General features: G+C 37.2%; 1 protein-coding gene across 7 annotated transcripts in view; it reads left to right on the top strand.

Moving 5' to 3' along the window:
• The window catches only part of KAT6B (lysine acetyltransferase 6B), a 126,289-nt gene that overhangs the window by 81,114 nt on the left and 20,777 nt on the right, over positions 1-24,398 (top strand). For 5 of the 7 annotated variants that reach the window (XM_049810295.1, XM_049810294.1, XM_049810296.1 and 2 more), the window contains exons 7-12: positions 186-1,117; positions 2,039-2,160; positions 3,814-3,929; positions 5,996-6,137; positions 8,781-8,942; positions 11,411-11,504. In XM_049810295.1, the coding sequence (XP_049666252.1) occupies positions 186-1,117; positions 2,039-2,160; positions 3,814-3,929; positions 5,996-6,137; positions 8,781-8,942; positions 11,411-11,504 (1,568 nt within the window). The remainder of the gene's footprint in view (positions 1-185; positions 1,118-2,038; positions 2,161-3,813; positions 3,930-5,995; positions 6,138-8,780; positions 8,943-11,410; positions 11,505-24,398) is intronic. The other 2 variants (XM_049810299.1, XM_049810298.1) reach the window with 2 other exon arrangements.

Here is a 24,398-nt window from a genome sequence, read left to right as displayed (position 1 = left end):
GGGGGGAAAAACCCAGTTGGCTGTTAAATCATAGCATGAAATATATTTCCAAAGTGCATATGTCTTTAAATTTCTAAAAAGATTTTTAGGTACAGTGGCATAAATAACTTGTATAAACTGTAGTACTATTTGGCAGTAGTTATAAATTTTTAATGCTGTTTTTTATTTCCCAAATTTTTGCATAGGTCTGTAACCAGTGATGAAGGATCCGTGAATGCATTCACAGGAAGGGGGTCACCTGGTAGGGGTCAAAAGACTAAAGTGTGTACCACACCTTCATCTGGTCATGCTGCATCTGTGAAGGATTCAAGCAGCAGATTGCCTGTTACAGACCCCACTCGGCCTGGTGCCACCACCAAAATCACCACCACCTCCACCTACATATCTGCCTCTACACTTAAAGTTAACAAGAAAACCAAAGGGCTCATTGATGGCCTTACTAAGTTCTTTACACCATCACCTGATGGTCGCAGATCACGAGGTGAAATAATAGACTTTTCAAAGCACTATCGTCCAAGGAAAAAAGTCTCTCAGAAACAGTCATGCACTTCTCTTGTGTTGGCTACAGGTACCACACAAAAGCTAAAACCTCCACCTTCTTCACTTTTACCCCTAACCCCCATCTCTGGTCAGAGCCCCAGTTCGCAAAAATCCAGCACTTCCACTTCTTCTAACTCTCCCCAAAGTTCTTCCAGTCAGTCAAGCATGCCCTCCTTTAGTAGCCTTCCTAATAACAGTCAGCTAAAGGGACTCTTTGATGGACTCTCTCATATCTATATCACTCAGGGACGGTCTCGAAAAAAGGGACACCCAAGTTACGCACCACCCAAACGTTTGCGTCGTAAACCAGAATTATCTTCCACATCAAAATCTAATAGTCATTTCTATGGAAAGAAAGAGGTTAGGAGCAGGTTTATTTCTCATGCCTGTACCTCTGGATGGGGTGTGTCTAGAGGACATGCTTTTAAAGCAATTGCTCACCTCAAGAGAACAACTTTCCTTAAAAAGCACAGGATTCTAGGCAGATTAAAGTATAAAGTGACCCCTCAGATGGGGACCCCCTCACCAGGGAAGGGGAGCTTGGCAGACGGAAGGATTAAACCTGATCAGGATGATGGTAAGCAAAGGTCAAAGCGCCAACCAAACCTGTGTCCCGTCCAAAACCAAAATTCTTATATTGTCACATAGGTCTTAGCTATTTCTCTTGTTCTTACTTCACTTTCATACAAAAGCAACGAAACTTTGACCTTTTATCTAATGCTGACTAAATTTCCAAAATGTTTTTTCTGACTAATACCACACCACCTTTTAATTATTTTTTGCATCTGTAGTTGACACTAGGAGCCCCAAATGCCTTCATAATGTTGCTTATGGCTATGTAGTACCGCATGAGTAGCTACTTTTCATGCTACTTCCTTATTCTTCCCCTGCCCTTTATCTGGCAGTAGTTCTGTCATCATGATTTGTGTCCTGTCAGTGCTTATAATGGTGGGCATTTCAATTCATTTCCCTCTGCTCCATTGCTTTTTCATGAACAATTCCATCCTGCCACAGTCTCCACAACACTTGATCTGTACTGCCGTGAACTACCTTTTTTATAATTACTTTTATTTAAGAAAAAATATATAATGTTTGAATGTGGACTTAGTTTAGCATTGGTCTCCAACTATTAAGGGCAACTTTTTTTCTCTTATTTTTATTTTTACCTTGTAGAGTATACTGGAATTTTGTCAGGTGGCATAGTTCTAGTGATAGAATATACTCCATTTCATGAGGTTCAAAACTAATGTAGTAGAACTGGAGTGTAAAGGCTTATACAGACAGACAAGCAACTACCAAAAGTAGCTCATACAACAGCAAACTACAAAACAAGAAGGGGGGAAGGTTTCATTTCTCTTACTTAGTAATCCCAAATTTAGTTAAAATGGGGAGTCATAACAGCCATCGTTGCTACAATCCTATTTAGGAGTATCACTTTGGTAAGGCACATGTAACCTTCATCTCTGTGAATAAACTTTTTGCTGGTTTTAAATAACAGATACTGAAATCAAACTAAGCATCAAACAAGAAAATACGGATGTATTTCTGGTGGGAAGCAAGGACACTGTTACACAGGAGGATTTGGAAGTATTTAAGCAGGCTCGAGAACTTTCCCTGGAGGTAAGAATCATGTTGCATAAAATGTAGTTATTTCTGTAAATTTAAAAAAAAAAAAATCAATTCATTTTCATATGTCTATTCATCTTCATTTTTAATATATTCCTTTTGATCTAATGTGTCATGCTTGCTGTGACTTTAGTTTGGGACACACTGTATATACAGTTACATTCTCCTAGATAGGAGACAAGACATCACACTGGAATGGGTCAGATAAGTGACACTTGGGATAGATTTTGAAAGATATGCTTGAGCATTTTGGACACAGGACTACCACTGATTAAGCACAGAGATTAAGCATAGCTGACATCCTGGTCAGGACTGCGAGGATGTTGGTCAGTAAGAATGTGCCTGATGATTTTCCTCTGTGGATAAAGCAGCCACTGTGAAAAGTTAAGCCTGTCCCAGCAAATACAGTTTGGTAGCACACTGGGGTTAGTGAGTTTATAACTTCATTTCACCCAGTGATTTAGCACACTTTGAGTTTAAATACTATAGACTTTTTCTAGCAGTGAAAATATTTGAGCTTAATCTGACTAAAACTGTTTATACCAGCTGGTGTTAATGCTATTCTTTAAGTATGTAGTAGTAATCTAAAGCTTGTGGAGACTGAGATTTTTTCTTTTTTTTTTTTTTTTTTTTTTTTTTTTGTGCCAAGGAAGCTGCACATGGAAGGTGAATCTTCCTATAGCAAAATGGACTTTTACTTTTCTGTGTCCATGAAATGAGCAACTAATTTTTTTTGAGAACCTGGGTCAGAAGGGAAGTGCATGTAATGTTTCAGCTGCTGCTTTTTATAAAATTGCATCGTAAATGAGTATGTCTTGTACTTTTTTCAGGAATGGAAGTCACTTTTTTCAGGTTTAGTTTACAAGAACTGACATTACCTGCTATGGGTCAATGCAGTGACCTTTTTGTAGTCTTAATTCAGAGTGTGTTATCCAATAAATTCAAACCAAGTTTAAAGATTCAACTTTGTTATTAGTTTGTACTTCCACTTGCTTGTGGAAATGGTTCCTACTGCCTCCTTTCTTTGTCTTTCATATGCAGTCCAAAAATGTTAGCTAATAAGATTTCCAAAATTAGTGGCACTGAAATTACTCCCCTTCCCCCTGCCCCTTTCTTCCTTTTTTTGTATTTCGCAAGCTCTGTAGGGTCTAGCAGTCATTTTCTGAACAGCTCAACTTCAGTATGATAGCAGAGATTAGTGTGTGTTAGTATACTGTTGACTATTATGAGGTAAATTCCAAGGACTGTGGAAATGTTCTGCTGATGCTTTCTCCCTCAAGACAAAAGGACAGCTTTGAGTTTGAACCAGAACTGTAGAGAAGTCCTCATGCTAGATGCTGCGGTACAAGAGAATGGAGGCAGTTGTGCCTCTTATTTGCCTGGGCCGTACACCATCTATTTGTATGCACTTGCTTGTAAGCACTACTTGCTTAACTTCATGTTCAGTTGTTTGGGACCTTGAAAGAAATCTTCACTGTTTATATTTGGTTGCTTGCAAACACTGTCTGTCCAGGTTGGAGGAACTTAAGCAACTGATTTGAATTCTTCAGCTTTCTTCCACCTTCACTGGGTGAAATTGATGATATAAAGCTAATTTTCCTTGTACTTTTTCTATAAGTAATATTTTGCTTTTGTTGCACCTTACAGAAAATTGGGTGTAAAAACACTGGTGAAACAAGTGGGCGATACCCTTCAGTGATTGAGTTTGGAAAATACGAGATCCAGACCTGGTACTCTTCACCTTACCCACAGGAATACGCAAGGTAGCGAGTTGTCAAGATTGTCATACGTTGTTGGAATTTTTACTAATGTGTTAATTGTAATTTATTTGCTTACTCTTTTGTAATTGTTTATAACTTACAACTTTTAAAAGTAAATATGCTTTTGTAATTACAAGTGAGAACAAGGATTTGTCTTTTTGGTTGGTTTTTTTTACTAGTTCTAATCAAAGATGCATTAAAAAGACTGATTTTTTTTCTAGTCCAGCATAAACATAATCTTGCACTGTGTACTGGCGTGGCTTTGGGTCTTTTGGGTTTTTTGTTTGTTTTGTTGTTTTTGTTTGTTTGGGGGGTTTGTGTTTGTTTGGGTTTTGGTTTTTTTTTTTAACCATTGCAACTAGGCATGTCCAACTTCTGGCCATTTAGGGCAAATAATCTTGTTTGTCATCCAGAATTTAACCTCCTTTTTTTTTAGGGACCAGGGAGAAGTCTGAACATGCTAGATAGATAAAGTCAAAGTGAGCAAGTTATGGCAACAATGTCTCGTTTCTGGCCTTCTTTGCCAGGGCGCACCTTGGAGTCGGGCAGAGAGCATGAACTAGTATGTGTGCTCAATAGACCTCTGCTGATTTTTGCATGTGCCGAAAATAAATGTTTTATGAATCCACAGGATCTATGGCACGCATGGAGATTTTCAGAACTGTATGTTTGTCAAGCTCTACTACTACTATAGCAAGCAACCAAGTTATGTGGTCTGTTCCAAAATGCCTTTACATAGTGTTACTGTAAACTGCCTTTTCTCCATCCCTCTCGTTCCCAGATACTGTAATCTTTGCCTGGTGGGAACGAGTGATATATCGTGAATTTGTAATATAAAAATCAAGGGTTAAAAAAAGCGTAGAGAGCACTTCTATTTCCACTTAGTACTGCTGCTTTTATAGTGTTAATATTTTATTTCAGTTACTTTTTTATTCCCTCAATTTATATCATATTGTGAATGAGAGAGTTACCTCTTGCATCAAGTAAATTTATCCCAGGCAGAAGCGTAATAATGGATAATTACTAGTATGTGGCAGCAGTGGGATGGCATCTGTAGGAGGCAGTGTGCTTCTCAACTCTGAGTGCAGTGGGATTACATCATGGAACAAAGAGTTCAAACTACTTTTTATGTTGTTGATAAACTTTCTTAGAATACTGGAGTAGTGTAAACGATAGCTGTGATCCCAACAAGATCCCAGGATGTACCAATAGCTTCAGAGCAAATAAAGGTTGTCCTCTGCTCTAAAACTTCATAGACTAATTTCTGCAGCAGTCTTCCACTGCTTCAGTTATTTAAAAATGAAAGTAAAAAGCCATAAAAGTCACTGAAAGGAACTGTTTCTGTTATGTAGAACAATTGTCAGCATTGTCTTACATGCGGCATGTGGGTTACTTGTATGTAGTCTGAACTGAATCCTTCCTGGAGGAGTACAGTCATCTAGTTGCCTGTGTTGTGGAGATGTGTGGAAGGGAGACTTTTTGCCTGTGTGCAAACTGTTTGGATGGGCTTCTGTGTTGAAGTAAATCCTACTACAGTTTGCTGTCCCACACAAGTATTTGGAAGACAGTGGAAAGAAAAAATATCTCCTAGCCTTCCCCATGTACAGAATAAAGAAAATTAAGGGGAAGGAGATTGCCTGTATTCTGCTGTGTGCCTCCTTTGTCTTCACTGGAACAAGAAGGGTGAAATTTGAGGTATGACTCCAGTGTGCCTACTGTGATGGAGACCACAGCAAAAGCTTAGGTGGAATGTGGGAAGGGGGAAGTAACTGGGATCTACCAGAGGCTGGACCACAAAACAGCTGACTGCAGTCCAACTCCATTGAATTAGGTTCACTGTGATTGCTTGAATCTGATCTTTTCTTATCTTCCTTTTTCTAGTGGTTGATGTGTGTATGTTTCATCATTCACTGTAATGTTATTTATTTATTTAAACTTAAGCAGCATTTACTTATGGTACCTTATATTTACATGGGTAGGGCCTTTCACTTTGTGGTAACATTTTTGTTTACAGAATTTAACAATTTTTTTTTATTTTTTTACAACATATCTTTCTAATTTTCATACAGATTACCAAAGCTTTACCTGTGTGAATTCTGTCTTAAATACATGAAAAGTAAAAACATTTTGTTAAGGCACTCAAAGAAATGTGGCTGGTTTCATCCTCCAGCCAATGAAATCTACAGAAGAAATGACCTTTCAGTATTTGAGGTAAGTATATTTAAAAAACCCCTAAGTTTCTGAAAGTAACCAGTTTGTAGACAATACAGACCAGTTGTAGAACTAGTGAAAATTGACATACTTAAATACTTCCTTGGAGATTCTTCTTATACTGCAAAACCAATCTTCCTTGTCTTGCTCCACCCTGCCATGTTCTCTCATGATTCTTGCTTTCTTTACTTGTACTTCATGCATTAGCCAACTTCTTAAGGTACCTGTTTAACATGCATCTTAGACGAGGACTGCAATAGAAGCCCTTTAACTGGATTGGCTTTCCCTTCTCAGTAACGGTACCTCTTGCACCCATTCGTTTCTGGCTATTTGAGTATCTCGGGTGTAGGGAGAATACCAATTGTAATGTACATGCTTCCAATGCGTAAAAGCAAGCAAAGCAGCTTCTTGTGTATTGTTCTGAAAATAAAAATTTATCTACGAAATGCTTTTGTGTTCCTTTGGATGTTTGAGAAACTTGCCCTGAAACATCCTGGTTGGGAGTAACAGATGTTGAGTCCAACTTGGCCAGAACATACTGCGTTTAATTTAGAAAGTCTAGAGTTGAGTTTGTGGATATGTATTCTTTTATAATCTAAATTATTCTCTTGGGAGACAACGACTTTTAAAGTTTGAGGTTTTAATGATATCCTGAACAATAGAATTCTGTTTCAAATAGGATGCCTGAAGTTATTAAAGCTGTGCATTAACCTTAACGTTCCTATTTCTCAAGAGTTGTTACAGATTGCATTAACAGAAAAGACTGCTGGGGTTACTAAGACTTCTTTTGAGGCTGTTTCTGGGGTTACTAAGACTTCTTTTGAGGCTGTTTCTCAACAGCAGTATTTAGAAGTGTATATTGATAACTTCTTTTTAATTGCAGGCGTCAGAGATTCTACTTGAAACTTGTGGTTTTGTGTTGTATAAACATCTGTTGTGTTTGGTCATTGCCATTATCTGTTCAAACAATGGTAGATGCAGTCTTGAAGTCCTTACTTAAATTAGAACAAGACCTTAATATTTGGTTTACTTGTTTGGTTTTGTGCTATTAGAAAAAATAGCTATCTGCATCAAGATGGCTTCCTTCTTGTTTATAAAGATGGTAGATTTGCCAGCAAAAGACTTAAGTTGTAAACAGACTTACTCTTTTCCTGTCAAGAAACAAAATTGCCCTAGTCAGTCCAAAATAACTTACAGTTTCTCTATTAGCAGGTGTTAAGAACGGTGCAGCATACAATAGACAAATCCTGCTTTCCAGTTTATTTTCATCAGCTACTGCCAACATGTGAATAAAAACTTTAAAATAACAAAAAAAAGTCTCCACCCCCCTTTTTTTTTTCCTCTCCTTTTTTCTCTTCCCACATTTAAAACTGATGAACAAGCTGTGTTTGCCTGGAATTTAAGAATTTTTTTGCATTTCTCTTCTAATTTCTTACTGAAAAAGATAGCTTACATAATTTGGGTTTTCAGGCTTATGGCTTACCTAGTGATTTCTACTTGTTTAATGTTCACATTTAATTTGCACACCTGCTAATAAGTGTGAAAAGCATCTAGACGATAGGGTGAGTTGTATGAGAGCTTAATGTATTTGGTAAGTTCTTGAGTACTGTATGCAAGTTTATTCTGATGCCTTTAGGAGCAGTAGCTGTCTATTAAATGTGTTTTTTTCTTTAATCCAGATAATGCAACTATACTACTGAAGTCACCTTGAAATCCCTAAATATATCCAAAAGGTTGGGTTTTACTCAGATTTTTAACCAGGACTTTTACTAAAACCAAATTAAAACAGAATATAGATTTTTTTTTTTTTTTTTTTTTTTTGGGGGGCGTGGTAGGCATACCATTTGGTTGTCTCTGTGAATGAAATACAGCTACTGACTTTATCAAAGAATATCAGTACAAGCAAACCTTTCCATTAAGAAGATTATTTCAAAAGTGCTATTGCCTTTGAGCCTTCCCTTTCAGGGAGTAACTAATTGATCTTGGAAATCTGCATCTGTGTCTGGCTTCTCTGTAGCTGAGTCACAGCTTGACTCTTTACACTCGTAACATACCTAGACTAATTGCAGTATTTAGCCTGAAAATTTGCTTCTCTCAATAGCGTTTTAGTCTGGCATAAAAATTTTGTCTTGTCTAATTTATCTAAAACATTGCTGTGATTGATATGTAACTGGAAACTCATTCATTGGCCTTAAACCTTAAGGATTCAACATAATATACTTTATTGTTTTTCTTGTGTTTTTTTTAATGGTTATTCACCACTGCCTTCTAGCAAACCACAGTTTAATATAATTTTAACTAGTATATTTTTTTTGTTTGTCAGTCATTTTCATTCCAGGAATAAAGTGAAAGAGTTAAGTCTAATTTGAACAATTAAGAGGTGAAGTTACTTTGTTTAATAAATCCAGATACTTTGAGGATACTTACAAATGCAAAGTAATTACTACTAACTGGAGAGTTCTTGCTTAACAAGAAGCTGGGGCATTTCTTTTCTGAACCTTAATGTGTTTTTGTTTGGTTGTGGGTTTTTTCTGTAACATCATATTGTTCACATTTCCTTCTAGGATATGATTGATTCCATAAGTTGTTTTGTCCTAACATGTTGGTGGCATTGGAAATAACTGCATCTGTCTTGCTTTCTAGGTTGACGGAAATGTGAGCAAAATTTATTGTCAGAATCTTTGTTTGCTAGCTAAGCTCTTTCTGGACCACAAAACCTTGTATTACGATGTTGAACCATTCCTCTTCTATGTCCTTACAAAAAATGATGAGAAGGGCTGCCATTTAGTTGGATATTTCTCCAAGGTAAAAAAAAAAAAAAAAAAAAAGGTGTGGATTTTCTTAAACATTTGTAATTCCCACTCATGAATACTTGTGCCAACAGCAAAGAAAAACAATTCAGAAGCTTGAAATCTTCTCTGTAAATCTCATATAATTTGCAGTGTTTCAAATACACTCGTACTTTCTTATCTCAAAGATGGATGCAAATTGAGTAATTATATGTGCATTCAGCCACATGTGTTGGGGTTTTTTGTTGGTTTGGGGTGGTATTTTTTTGGGTGTTTTTGTTTTTGTTTGGTTTGGTTTCCAGAATGTGGTTTCAGTTGAAAATTAAATCTTTTTCTTCCCCCTACCATTTTTGCAATAGTATGCCAAGTCTAACTTCTAAAAGTGCTAGGTATTGGAAATGTTGATGTGTTCTCATGGCTTTACTGCTAGCAGTTCAAGCCGTCTGTTAGATATAAATGGCCAGCTATGTTCATCTCTTGTGTACAGTCTGATCTAATGCAGTTACTCATTGCACTGAATGTAAGAATGCATTGCCTAACTTTATGGTGGATGCCTTCTTTAGAGTTGATGTCTCTATTGGTTGTGGTTTTGCTTGAATTTTAAAGCAATAGATAGCTGCTATAGGCGAAAATAATACTTATGTGGACCAAAAATAATGGTGAAGTATAATTAGATGTGCCTGCAACAGGGAAGTTTCCATTATTGTCCATGATTTGTCCATAAGAAATGTGATGAATTGGTACAGTTACTCAGAAATTCAGTACTTCTTGCCCCTAGTATGACCACCTCCTATTGCCTATATAATTTTCTTTCTTTAAGAAGTTATTTGTATAAAGGTATTATTTTTAAGAAGTCTAAAAATCTTGTCGATGTGCTGCATATTATACAGTGATCTCTTGGGGGTCTGACTGATTCCTTCTGAGGTGTGGGCCTCGCTGGGATTAAAGTAGCAGTGAGGTATGTAGGCACAATTTGCACTGTCTTTTCTGTGAGTCAGAAGTTCTTGTGGCATACAAACATGTCAACTCTGATATAGGCAAGTATTTTCTAGATACTGCAGGTGTTAAGGTGAGTCTCTCGATGTTTGTTCTTTCTTTCAGCAAGGATGCATTTTCTTTTCTCCCTTCACCCCTGTTGCTTTTGGGCAGTCTCTTTGTCACATCTGATGGTCATGAATGTTTTAGCTACCAAAACTTAGGAAAAAAGCTTCATCTCAAACTGTTTACTGAATTATATGTGTTGTGTCGTCATTTCCGCGCCCCTCCTGCCCCCGTCTCCCCCCTCTTTTTCTTATTTTTTTTAAAAAATGTGTGTATGCTTTTGCTGGCAGAAACACCCTGGCTTTTCTTCCCTGATTACAAATACGTTGCCAGAATGTGAACTTCATACTAGCAGCAGTCTTGAAAGTTTGGGAACCTGTACAGAGAAAAACGTCACCATATTATAGAAACTAAGAAACCTTGCAAAATACAGCTTGGGTATCTGCTTTCACGGCTGAAGAAATGTTTGGAAACCAATGTACTGGCGTGTGATCCTGTCCAGTGTCACCTCTGGTCTGGTGTCATCTTATGTGTGGAGCCTGAAGTGATAGGTGGTGTCTTAAACTTTACATGTGCTTGCCACAACTTCTTGTCAGTTATGTTGACCTGGATATTTTTGGCTGATTTATTTTGTTTTCCTCAAAACTAACTAGTGCTGATTTTGGGGGGTGCAGTGGGGGGGTGGGGTGTGTAACCTTTTAAAGGTAACAAGACTTCAACACTCTTCCTTTTTATTAATAAATCTGAAAGAACCTACAACCTTACGTTGTTAGAACAGCTTCCTAGTTTAGGTTCTTCCTTCTGTCGTCTTAAATAATCAGTGTAGTATTTGCCTACATTGCCTGTATGTTGTGTGACTTCATTCTGTCTGAAAGAGCTTTGGCTTCTGAGCATTCTTCCTTGATTTGGATTGAGGTGAGAAGCATTCAGCTTTGAAAAAGTTAGTATGCTTCAAGTATAACTTCTTAGTTCTGTGGGTATGAGGTTCTTCCCCTCCACCCTAACCCCATATTCACTTAGAGAGAGAAGACAAAATAAAGATGGAAACCAGCAGGCACTTAGTGTAGCAATTGCAGAAAGTACAACTTCACCATGTGTATGGATATTATTTTCCACTTACATATCCTTGACAGAATGGTTATTGAAGCATGAAAGTATTTTGCTCTTTTTCCCATCTTCCTCTTTTACAGCACTTAAACTTCATTACACTGTTTAGACAATGTATTTAATTTTTAAGATGCTGAGTAGTTAACTAATAAAATAATTTGAAGGGTATGTTTGATACTTCTTTCTTATAATTAATGTAGAATTATTTGACTTTGCCACTGACCCCATGCATCTGTTCACCTTATTGGGATATCTTACAAGGACAGTGGCAGGTGCAGGCAATTGCCCACTTCAGCAGTGCTTTTGATGTACTCGATCTGTTTCTCTTTCCCACAGGAAAAGCTTTGCCAGCAGAAGTACAATGTCTCCTGCATAATGATCATGCCCCAATACCAAAGGCAAGGATTTGGAAGGTTTCTCATTGATTTCAGTAAGTGAAGTGTTTTATTTACACTTGTGATCCAGAGAGCTGATGGCTGTTATAAGAAATTGTAACATATGAAACTTTATTTAACTTGCTTTGTTGTTTTTATCAATAGATAATGGGATTTCTGTTTATATTTACATAGGATATAAAAGCTCTCTGAAGTGAAAACTTACTGCTGCTCTGTTATTGTACTCAAGGAAATAGAGAATGGATCTCTCAGCAGTAATATTAGCTCACAAAGCTATTACCCTGAATGAATTGTCTAAATTACTTTCCATTTTGCCTTGCTCATTAGTATGAGAAGAGGCAATTATTTGTGATTATAGCTAAGAAGGTGTTAGTCCAAAGCATTCTCTTAATTCTAATATTTCTAACTTATCTTCTTTTAGCTAAAAACCTGTTTTAGCTGAAGAATTAGTGCATAGAAGGAAGGTATTTTGGTTTTTGGTATGAAGTTCATCACTTCTTTAGTGGAAATTGTTACCAAAAAAAGCATAGGTGCTCATGGCTGTATATGTACTTGCTGCCTTATTTTGCTGGGTTGTCTGACCTTTTAGAAAGCTTCAGGCACACTTGTTTAAATATAGATTTGTTATTCCCCAAATTTTTAAGCTGCAATGAAACTCCGAACAAAATTGTCTAAAGAAACTTCTCAGCTGAGTGTCCCTAATACTACTGAATCCAACTTTCTACTGTAATCTAGAGGGAGGATGATAAGGAATTTGTGTATATTGTATATGGTTAGTTTTCACTATTACTTATATTTTTTAAAGCATTGTAGAATTACATGACAATAGCAATAGTTAAGATACTAGGATTCCTGCCCTGAAGGTGTATGCAAGAACATGAAAATGCAAATAATAATACATTGCAGTATAACAGCAGGACAAAGACAGTAATTTGTAACTGTAGAGTTTTCAAGTTCTTTGTCGTTAGTGTAGTCATGCTGGGTGGAACACTATGAGTTGATAAAGATACTTAGTATTTCTCATCATTGTATGGCTTTATAAACAGTCTTCACTATATACCCGTCAGTTAGGTAAGGATGGTTCTGGACCACTTAATCTACCACTGAAATGTATTTGTTGCTGGAGCCAGAACAGAACAGATGTTCCATTGTGTGCCTTCTGCAACCCTTTAGGAAAGGCAGTGAGAAGTACCACATATTTCTGGAACTGTGGAGTGAACTTTAAGTTCACTTAGGTAGAAATTGGCCCTGGTTTAGGATTAGGATCCCTTCATGCAAAAGAAGATGGGGAACTCTTAATGGGCACAGCTGGTAAGTACCTCTAGGCTTTTTCTTTGTTTTTTTTACTCTGTGGTGTCTTCCAAAAAAAGCACTCTCAACAAACATTAATCTAGTTGAGTTTGCGGTAGTTATGTCTACAAAACTGATGGCACAGCTACGAAACCTGTGGATTCCACAGAAGGTCTGGATATGGATATGCTGTGTCTTTCTGGATCTGTGCTCTGTTACTGTGCCATGTGCTACTTAATCTGGAAAAATCAGTAGGGTGTTCTGTCCCTGTTATCCTTCTGGAAGAATCTGGAAGCACATAGGGTTGTTTGAATCATTAGGATCTCTGTGACAACTTGCAACATGACCTAATGGTATCCTTAGCTTGAAGCTTATCTGGTGCTATTTTTACACCTTTCCTTTTGCAGACATGTTTGTATCACAGGTGTAGACTACAGCTATATACATACTGGGTGTAGTCCAGAGACCAGCTTCAGCTTCTGCTGTAGCTAACAAACTGCCCACTTTGTGAGCACCCAGTCAGTCCTTCAGTACTTTTCCACAGCATTTTTCCCTTTGTTTTCTGGACAGAGGTTCCCTTAACTGGGAATCAGACTGTCTCAGTTTCCAACAGAATGAAGAACTAAGAGGTGACTGAAAGTCTGGCTCTGTAGTGATTTATTTACTTTTTTTCTTGGAATTTTATTTGTGTTTCTCTCTCCTATATTGTAGTTGACTGACTACCATCTTCTTTGTATTTCATATCTGTTCACTTGTGGTCTCCTGAGAGTAAGTTGCTCTAACTGGCTTGAGAAGATGGGATATAACAAAACCCCAGTTATAATTCTAAACTTGAACAGAGCAAGTTCATCATAGTTTAAAACGTTTTTTTGCCAGTAACATTATCTAGATTGTCATGTTCTCAAAGTTATTGGAAGATAAATTTTATACTCTGGATGTTAAGTCTTCATTTGTTATGTGGGTAATGCATCTAAATTGGTTTATTTTGAGTTCTGTGAAGCAGCCACTGGTACTTGTCTTTTTTAGAACAGTAACCAGAACAGTTTTTAGGCTAAAATAATCAAAATGTAACTGAGCAAGTAATTTTCAGAAAATGATAGTTACAAACCACAAAAAGGAAGGTCTCAAGAACTGTGTGCAAGCAGTTGACTGCTCACATTACTTTGTATATATGTAGATGCTTCACAGTTACAAAGGCTGGAAACAATGCAGCCTTAAGTCACTACACAACTTTTGCTTTGTCAGCAGTCTGGTGAAAATGTAGCTTGTGGTACGGAATTTGCTTCTTTTTTGGTGAGTGAAATGCATTTGTTTTTTCAGATTGTGATGCAATGCATTCTTTTGTCTTGAACTAATTTAATCTTTACAGATGAGTCGATGTGGTCATCCTATGACTTGCAAGGGAAAATAAATTATTTTGCTAAAAGAAAAATAGGTATTTGTTTTCTGACCATTAACTATCCCCCCCCCCAACTTTTTGCTAACTACATTTAAACTTATCTAAATTTCAAATAGAAGCTAATAATACTGTTGTTTCTTACACTGTAGACACCAACATAAAGCTTTGTGTAAGGTCTATCTGTCTATCTCTTCAGGAAATTATAAGCTCACATGGAAAAAAGATTTTTAGGAAGAGTACTTTAACTTTGTGAGAAGAAAGCGTGCTGTAAAATGCCCGAGTTCTCTAGTCTGATTGTCCTCAGCAAAAATTTCATGTGTAGTTTCCTCTGTGTCATTGGTCATTTAAATGGAAATGTTTTTGAAAACACAATATATGTGTTTGTTCTGGTTTTTAAAGCCTGGTAAGATTTTTTAAATTTTTTTTTTTTCTTGGTAGGGAGTTTACAGGATTTGACTGTGGTAGAAACTTCTTGGGCTGTCAGAAATGGAAAAAAAGTTTAGTTCTAAATATTTATCAAACAGTGAAACTGTTGACTTGTAAAATTGCAGACTCGATACTGCTTCATTTTGCTTAATTCCCTTTAAGATAAAAACAGTTTAACCTGTTTTATTTTCTAGAAGCATGTCATACTGAAGTCAAAATTGTTTACATGGAGTCTTCATTTTCTTTACACTGAGTATGCTTTATTAAATATTATTTTATAACAGTCTGTTGATTTTTTTCACATTGGGAACCTAATTTTTACTTGGAGTGTATCTAAATGTACAAAAGCAGTTCCTGAAAATGAATAATGGTCTAAATTTGCTTGTCAAATTTATACCTTCCTGCCTTTTACAGAACTGATAATTCTTGCCAAACTACTTGGGTTTGGGCTTTTTGTTTTGCTTTCATTTCCTTGCTCTTCTTGTATTCTGTGAGGTTGACTGGATTGTGATTGCAGGGTTGTACCTGAGGGAAAATAATGGACTTTTGCATCAATCTTTCGTATTTGCTGTAAATTAAATTCTGGGCAAGTAGACTCTAGCTTCAGTGGATCCAGAAACAAACCAGAGAGCAGGCTTTTATTGTATCAGATCCCATTCTGGGTTTGTTTCACTTTATGTCCATTTGTGGTAGTACACAGCTATCATTCCTGTCATGAGGATTATATATACTTGCATTTGGGTGAGTCTTTATATGTCCTCTGTCAGTTCAGCCTGCAGTACTGTTGTGCCTGCACAACTGCACAACTGAAGCTGCAGTGTTGTAGCTGTTCCTCTCTGTGCCAGTCCCATTTCATTTATAAACTTTAGCAGCTTCTCTATACAAGAATTTTTTCTTTACTTTCTTGATTTGAGCTCTCATAAAGCCTAGAATCTTCATATGCTTTCTATTTCTATTCATTAGGCTGCAGTGCCAAAAAATATTAGTGTTTCTTTATTTGACGTATCTAACGCAGAGTTCAATATTATTAGAATGGAATACCACAGTATTTCATATTTGTTTTCTGTAAGTTTAAAGAAATCTTTTGATTCGCACTTCCTCACAAAGCTCATCTTGTCGCAGTCCCATATTTCTGCTTACTGGATTGCAAATTCCATGCTAGAGGCCTAGAAGCAGTTGGAGGGAAAAAAATACATGTGACAGTATTAGGATAAACCGTTCCAACTGTGCTGGCTAGTATGTTGACAGTTCATTTGCATCACAGTAGCAACTGGGTTCAATACTGAGGAGCAAAGTCCTTGGTAGCTTTTTGTTATTTATCTTGAGGGTGTTTCTGGTCCAATTGATCGTAGCAGTTTCTTCCTCCCCTTCAGAATTTCTTCTTTTCATTTGCTTTATCTGTTCATTGTGAAATGATTATTCTTGCTCAAGAGAGGAAGCCTGTTTTAATGATGCTGGGATTCTATTTGGGCTACATGTGTTCTTTGTTTTGTTTGGGGGGTATGGGTTTTTTTTGTTTCACTTGTCTGTATGTTTGGGAAAGTCAGTGCTGACTTTCTGACCTTTTGTATCATTTATTGCGGGCAACTTTTAATGCTTTTTTTTTTTCCATTTACTTGAACTAATCCTTGATTCCCTTCTGGGACATGTAGCTCAGTGTTTTGTGAGGAGACCATGACAGGGGCAGACAATTCAAGTCTAGCAGTGGAACAAACAAACAGAGTTTATATTACTTGAGGAGTTGTATTCTGGTGTAGGAATCTCGTATCTGTTTCTTGGTAAAGGTGTTGTTTTTTTTCTTGTTCCATTCAAACAGGTGAGTAAATCTTCAAGTCTTGATTTGCAGAAGCAGCAGAGTACCAGCAGTAGCAGCACTTGTGCAACAGCTAATGTATAACACCAGGGAAGGCAAGTTTCCAAGGGATGAGAGGAACAAAAAATTGGCTCTACAAGTAAAGGGAAAATAAATTGTTAATTAAAAGTTACATTTTTCCTCCGAAATGCTTTTAATGAGTAAGCTTCAGAGCAGTTGATAAAGCAGGTCAGTACCATTACTGGTATTTATGAATTGGTAGCTGAGAGAGATATCTACTTTTTTGGTCAAAGTCAGTTAGGTTAGTGGCAGCATTCATTTCTCAATAGGAAATGGCTCAGCAAAGGCCTGTGAACAAGATTTGGTGGGGTGGAGTGTTCGTTTGCTGTTTACTGCTTTGAAGAACTTAACTGAAGATCTGGAACTACAGCCTGTTTCTTTGATCTCAGTTCTAGTCCTGTCTTCTCCTCCACTGCAGATTCCTACAATCCCTTGTCCATATGCAACCATTTAGGGGCTTTTCTGTGCAAAAGCTGAATCAGTGAAATATTCTGGGCTAAAAATGGGTCGGGAGTAAAGACAGATGTCCTCGAAGATGTTTGTTAAACCCCTGGATCACGTAATGATCCTGTATGCACTTTCATTGAGAAGTAAGGGACGGTGATGGGGCAGTGAATAGGCAAAAAAAGATGGATACTTTTGTAAAGTGCATTTTTGAATTCTTTCCAGTTTACACTTGTTTCAGAAGATCTGCATCTCTCTATGGAAATGTGGAAGTTTGTCATTTCTTAGGGCTCAGTCATGCAGAAGTGGTAAGCATTGTGGATTGAGTCCAGAGAATTACTTTAAACACAAAAGCTGTCCCACAAGCATTGACACATAACGTACACCTGTATTGATGAGAATGGGGAGGGTGGGTTTATATCCTATTGCCAGCAGTTTTGAAACAAGCTCAAAAAACTGCATTGCATGAAACCTAAGCTAGTCTTCAGGCATAATATAAGGAGGTTGTGAAGAATATGAGATTTTCTTCTGATCTTTAGTGCGATTTTATTCTCCCTACAAGTTTGGTAAAGAGCTGGTCTAGCGTGTAAAATCAGTTTTTCTGTGAAAGGGAAGACATTTGGTTTCTGCTAAGCTTGAAGAAAAACATGAATACTGTTAAGAAATAAAACTGCTTTATTTCTGAATATGCTCAATTCAAACAGCATTTTCTCTTCTAGGATCAATTAGTTATTTCAAACTTCTTCATGGCTCCAATACTTCAAAAGCTCTGTCTTCTGATACAGACAAAAGGTTATATTTGATTGAAAATAAGAGTTTATTTTAGACAATTTTGGGCCCAGTTTTCTACCTCATGTCCATTACTCTATCTTGGGAAGGAGTCAGGATTGAGCTTTCCATGGCTAGTTGCAGTTTGGACAGTGAGCTCTTCTTCTAGTTCCATCTTCCACACTGGCTTTGTGGTGCTTTGGTATATTAAGAAGGTTTGGAAATGTTGCTGTACCAAAAGATTGATTTCATAATTCTGGTATCTCTGGTTCCTGCTATGGTGTTCCTAGGCTTTCTGCTTTAACAGCAAATTAGGTTACTCCTCTGTGGAAACCTGAAAAGCAATGAGTTTTTGTGAAGCACCATGTTTGTGCAGTCATCAAAAAAAAAAAAAAAAATCAAGTTGAACAAAACTTGAAACTAGTAATGAACTAACATGTGGCCTGTCATTTAGGGCTGATAGATGATGCTAGCATTTGAAAAAATGTCATCCCTGTTTTGAAGATGAGTTAACTTTTAACTTTTTTTAAATACAAAATATGTGTTGGAATTGAGTGGTGGAATAGAGTAAAAGTGCTGCCTCAGGTTTTTACAGTGGCTCTGAGAAAGTATTATATCAGTGAAGGAAGAGCCTTGGAAAAAGTGACATTTTCTTTACTGCAGGCCTTTGTTTTTTGGTAGGAAGCAGGAATAAGGCAAACAAGCAAAACCATTACAGTATGGAAATGGTGTTCTTTTAAGAATACTTGAACACAGAAACAATGACAGACTACTAACAGAAGCAGTAAAAGGGCAAAAGAGGTCAGAAGTAATGAAAAGACATATAGTTTTCTTCTTCATTATGATGAATTCACAACTTCTTTGCTGTGTTAGCCTTAGCTTGTGTTAAGTAGCTGTGTAGACTTGCCTTGTAGTAACAGGTTGGGGGTGCATAACAGATTTAAAACTCTGTATTCAGCTGGAAATAAGACACAGACCTTAACCTGAGAAAACTTGCATTCTTCATACTAATTGATAAATTAACTTCTGGAAAACAAAGGAGACTGGAAAGAAAAAAATGGTAAAGGTGAATGCTGTAATGGAGCAAATCTATTAGGAGAGATCAGAGGAAGTGTGTTCACATGTATGGCATGTAAATTCTGGTAGCTTATGGAACTGCTGGGAACCACTGCTGATACCTGCTTGCTGTTTAGAGCTAGCCTCAAGCTGCAGTGGGCTGTAAGTGGCTGGATCTACTTCTTTGGTATGTGTTTATATAGAATTGATAGTCTAAATCCCTTAATCTGGTCATGAGACGTAATGCATTGGCCAGAAAGTATTCTCTTGGAAAAACTATTTTAAGAAAATCAGAAGGAATTTTTTTAAATGTATAAGTACTTTAATCAAATACACGTATGAAGTAGAGATAACATTTGAAAAATGAGGGTGTCTGTGGAATGATGAACTCTTTCTGTAAACACCCCTTAGACTGTTCTTTTCTAAAGTCTGGTGTTAAGATGTTTTATAGTTTGCTGTAACAAATAACTGAAATATAGCAGAAACACAATCTAGGGATAAACACACTTTGAAAAAATCTTGTTTACAGTTATACTTTGTTATGCTCTGTAAACAGAGTTGAGATGGGCATGAAGTGGGACCATATATTTTTTTTAAGATAAAATTAATTTTAACCAAGAGCATTTCAGCATTCTCTTTTTTACATTACAATCCTGAAAGAACTGTTTTGTTACTGCTGAGGGTGTGGCAATGGAGGGTGAGAATGAGAGGCTGAGGACAGAAACAGCTTTTTTTTTTTTAATCAGCTTTATTGGAAAAATGTATTCTCAAACTACACTTATGAATCCCATACCACAAATCTAAGGATCTGTATAAAACAGGCCTGTGTTTTTTATTACCTGTAGTGGCCCATATTGAATTACTCTGTTTGGGTTTGGTTTGGGGTTTTGTGGGGTTTTTGTTTGTTTAACTGACTGACTGACTTGTGTACCCTAGTACAGAACACTGTGTCAATCTTCTGGTTCTTTTTGTTGGTGTGTTTACAGATGTATTGTGTCCAAATGAAAGGTTGAATTACCTGCCTTTTTTCTTTAAGAGGGAGTTGAAAGTGTCTGTCTGTGGGAGCTGTGAATTTGTGAGGGAGACTGAATGCTGCTGCTTATTTTATGTTCTTTTCCTGATGATTGATTATGTTGCTGACCTCAAGGCATGAGTTTGGCCTCTCCTAAATAACTGATAAGGAACATTCTGTCAAGCTGAGATTTAGATGAGGAGGGAATAAAGATGGATTTTGAATCAAGCTTTGTTGACTTAAGATTATTCCAAGAAAATCAGCCTTTTGGGATTTCTTGGCATCGCTTTTATATAGCTTCAAGACTGTGTATTTATCAGAACCGCAAAAGAAAGCAGGCATGTCACTTCAGATACAGAAGCTAAGACTGTTTTAACTGAAGAGCATCCTTATTTCAGATAGCACTGAAAACAGCTAAAAGGCAAGGCCAAACATGGTAACAATGATAACAAATGTTCGTTGGACAAAGCTTTCTTTATAGGGCGTTAGTGAACAGTAGAAGCCATCTGCCGAAGACTGTTGGCTGAAAACAGATTTAAATTACATAGTGCATCTTTAATGATCAGGAATTTCTACTTTTGACTTCAGTGTGTAGTTCTGTTGCAGCAAGTCAGTGGATAAAGTGGGTATTTTGTAGCCTGTCACCCTGTTGTTGAGGCACAGTGAGATCTCACTTCAATGTGACAACCTTGTGGGTCTCTTAATAGATAGCTATCTTTTCCAGTGCCATCGCTTTTATCAGGCAGTTCTACCTTATTGTGAAGAAACTTTTTTTTGCTTGTTTACTGCTGTTTTGAGTAACAGTAGATTGCCATGTCTTGGGCCTAGCTTTTTGAAATGTGCTGTAATAGATGGATTTTTGTGTTCAGTGCTTGGTAAAGAATGTGCGCTTTTTTTGTTACGCGGTTTCTGTATCTGCTGGCTAACCAGGTATCACCACGAGATTCCCTAATAGCCTCCTTCAACTGTTGGTTCTTTCTTCTAAATCTTACTTTGTTAATTCCTTGTTCTGCAGCATGCTTTAGTAGAGCAAATGAACAGCAATGATGTTTTGCTGCTCACATAATCAAATGCAGTTTGCATCTTCTGTTGTGTCTTTTGGAGTGTGTATCATGACCACTTACCTGAGCAAACACAGTATTTGCAGTGATTTCCTAGATGTGCCTTTTGACGTCTCAGTACTGACTCCCTATTTTGCTTTTGTTCACTTTCTTTAGTTCTACTGGGCTGTCTTTTGTGGGTATGAATAAAACAATGACAGGAAAAGCTCTTGGGCTCTGGAACTTGGTTATCTACTAAAAAACCTTCTAAATACACTTTTGGTCCAGGGCATCTGTCACTTTCCAAGTGTGGTAACAATTTTCCTGAGCCATGAATCTGAATTATGTTAACAGTCAGGTTAACACTCTAGCTGAGAGTCGGAGCTTAATGGTATGGATGCCATCTGTCTGTGCTGGTTGGCCTCAGTGCCATGTAGAAGTTCTGGGCATATTCAGTTTACTCGTTATATTAGGCATGGCCTCCTAGCTCCATCTTCCTATCTTGTCAGTTGAGTCTAGTAGGAGTATGCAGAGCCTATAAGAAGCAAACAGGTGGTATTTTCTAATGAGTACATTTGATACATTTTTAACAACGGTATTCATGTGCTGTCAACATTAAACACCAGAAGGTAATGGCAGGTCTTAAAGGAAATTCATTCCACAGTTAGTTGTATAAACAATTTACTGTTCAGTGTCATTTATTTAATAATTATTAAATGTATATTTAAATAATAACTTAAAACATTGCTTATAAAATCAAGAACAATCCAGCCTTGTTAATGATCTTCTACACTACTTAACCTACTGACAAATTTATTCATCCCATTTGTAGTCAGGACTGATGCCCTCTGTGCATGCAGGTCTTGGTTTTAAGGGTACTTCAGCTCCCTTTCTCTTACTTATGCTTTCACTCCGCTTACAAGTAGTCCACTTCGTACACAGAACCCCCACTCAAGGGGTTTGCTGGCAGCTGGCACACGTAAAACAAGTGTTAGCCAATTAATTCACTCCAAGGGTGCCTTTTGTTGGTCTGACTGTAATGCAGTCATCTTTACCCTTCCTTCCCTTCATGAAGGGCATTTATTTAGCTCTAACCTCTTCTCTGAAGCTTTCTGTAAGGAACTAAAGGTTTTGGGCCCCCTATGTTGAGTTTACTTGAGGATGTGGAGAGGAATGAGAGCTGGCATTATTTCTTGTAACAATAATGAGAGAATCTTTGGCTTACTCTGTTCATCGTGAAGAAAGCTTTTCTTTAACCAGACAAAGAAGAAAAGAGAATGTAGCAGGTTGTTCACTGATTTAAGCATCTCAAGTTACAGCTAGTCTTTCTTTATTTTATAGTGTTTGTGTGGATCTTGGCATTGGGGTACTTTGAAGCTGCCTCAAAAGTGCTTTCAAAGAGGGTGCTAACACCTATTTTAGGTCCTCTATCTTTGACTTTCCTCCCATTGACATAGATAAGAACAGTTCAGAGGCACACAGAATAGTTATGGCGAAACGGTAACATGAATTAGTTTTAGGAATCTTAAGTCTTAATAAGCTCACACTTTCACCTTGCCTATTTTTGCCTTCCACTCATGGTCATACCTCTGAACTTGGAATGCTGAGCTGACCTAACTGCATTGAGCTGTCCTGTCTGACTTATCAGCTGTTTTGATTTTTTCCAACTACCCTTTTGAACCTGTGTCTTCACAACTTGTTCACATAATTTCAAAACGAAGTATATGATGTTTTATAAGACAAAAGGAAGTATCTTAGGATAACTTGAAATGCTGGTTTGAGGGAAATCTTCACTTTAGATACTGGAGTATTATAAAAACAGTTACTAGCACTTGCTGTTCTTTCAGATCTCTGGTTTGATACAGAATGTTGCATGAAAACTTACGAGTTCTTCGTTTCCATATTAAGGGACTTATTTTACTTGGTTATGTTTCAAACAAAACAAAGTTTAATGGAGAAGTGCTTGTTTCCATCTGTCCGAGTCTGGTAATTAATTTGGGGGGCTGGCCTTTAAAGAGACTGAGAAGAACTTAAAACATGCAAGGGCAAATAGTTCACTGGTTGCTTCTTTCATTCTGGATAGCTTCTCATGAATACATTTTCTTCTGACACAAATATTAACAAAATATAAATAGGAGTTGAACAGTGCTGATTACATAAGGGCAATCTTTTGAGCACAAACTATTGCTTACAGCTTTCAGACAGGCTCCATTTTATGGCTAGGGGACTCTGAGAAGTAGATCTCAAGCTGTTACCAACTTCTGGCAGTAGCTTGACTTTGTGTCTCTTGTCTGCTCAGGTTTTTCAGCAGTGCATTGGCATCTTTGAAGTGTGTATCTGGAAAGCTTTCATAAGTAACTTGATTCTGTCTCCTGTATGAGAGTTACTTCAGTGGTGTTGGGATACCTCTGCTATGTGTGGAAGCGTGTGTAAACGTTTATATGTATGACTGCAATGTGCATGTGTAACTATGAACCTGAGCTTGACAGATTTAAGTTACACAATGCATGAGGAAAAGCTATTATCCATATAAATCAGACTGAAGTCCAGAATGCTAGCATAGCATTAATTCTCATTTTGCTGATGTAGTGTGTATTTTTCTGAAAGAACTTCAGCTGTGAAGGCTACGTTCAGTCTAAAGCTGAGGAAGGATCAGTAGATTAAAACTTGTTCTTATGATCCAAGCAATCTGCTCCTATTTGACTCCCATTTTTATGACATCAGTACACTGTTCCTATCCCTTTCCTACTCTCCAGCAGCTCTGGTCAGTGGTGATATTTTTGATCTGACTTCACTGGCAGGTAGACTAGATCAGTGGACTTCATTGCTGACTGCTTAAGTGCTTAACATAATGAGGTGAATAACCAATATGATCCAAATGCTTAACTGCATGTATTGTTGCTCTAATTTACAATGCAGTTAATCTGTACAGCTGGTGCAGAGGTGCACTGTGCATTTGAGGTCCAAATGTTCCTGTTTATTATGTAATTGCTCTGGACCAAGCAATTAGTTGAAATATCTGTGAGTTTGTCATCTGTTATTTAAACAGCTGCAAGTGCATCTAGTTTAGAGGGCATTTTCTGCTACATCTAATACTTCCTGATAGGAAAATAGGTTTAAAATGGGCAGAAACGCATCTACAGTGTTAATATAAAAACCACAAATGTATTGAAACTTCCCCAACCTTTGTCTGGATACAAGATCATAGATGTTCTATCAGGTTCTCCAAGATGAATCCTAAATAATAGGAGAATATATTTACCTCTTGGTGAAGTTTCTTATAATTGTTTATCTTAACACTTCATGGAGACCTATACTTGTTTAAAGTATTTTTTTCACTTTTTCATAACAGTAGAAAAACATACAAATGCAGTGACCTTTTCTGTAAACTCAGTGCACTGTAAAATATGATAGAGTATTTGTATTAGTTTCTTGTACTGAGCAATATTCAGACTAAATGGTAGGAGATGGAACAAGGTGTACTGTACTTTAGAGCTGTGTGGTAGTGGTTAAGAAGAAATAAGTTTGTGTACAGCTAATTTGGTTCCTAATTCAGCATGAGCATTTTGGACCACAGCATAGAAAGAGGGAGCATGTTGATAGATCCTTAGTTCAGAAGGT

This window comes from Accipiter gentilis, chromosome 9 (genome assembly GCF_929443795.1).
Source record: "Accipiter gentilis chromosome 9, bAccGen1.1, whole genome shotgun sequence".
NCBI classification, from domain to species: Eukaryota; Metazoa; Chordata; class Aves; order Accipitriformes; family Accipitridae; genus Astur; species Astur gentilis.
This window is presented reverse-complemented; position numbering and strand designations above follow the sequence as displayed.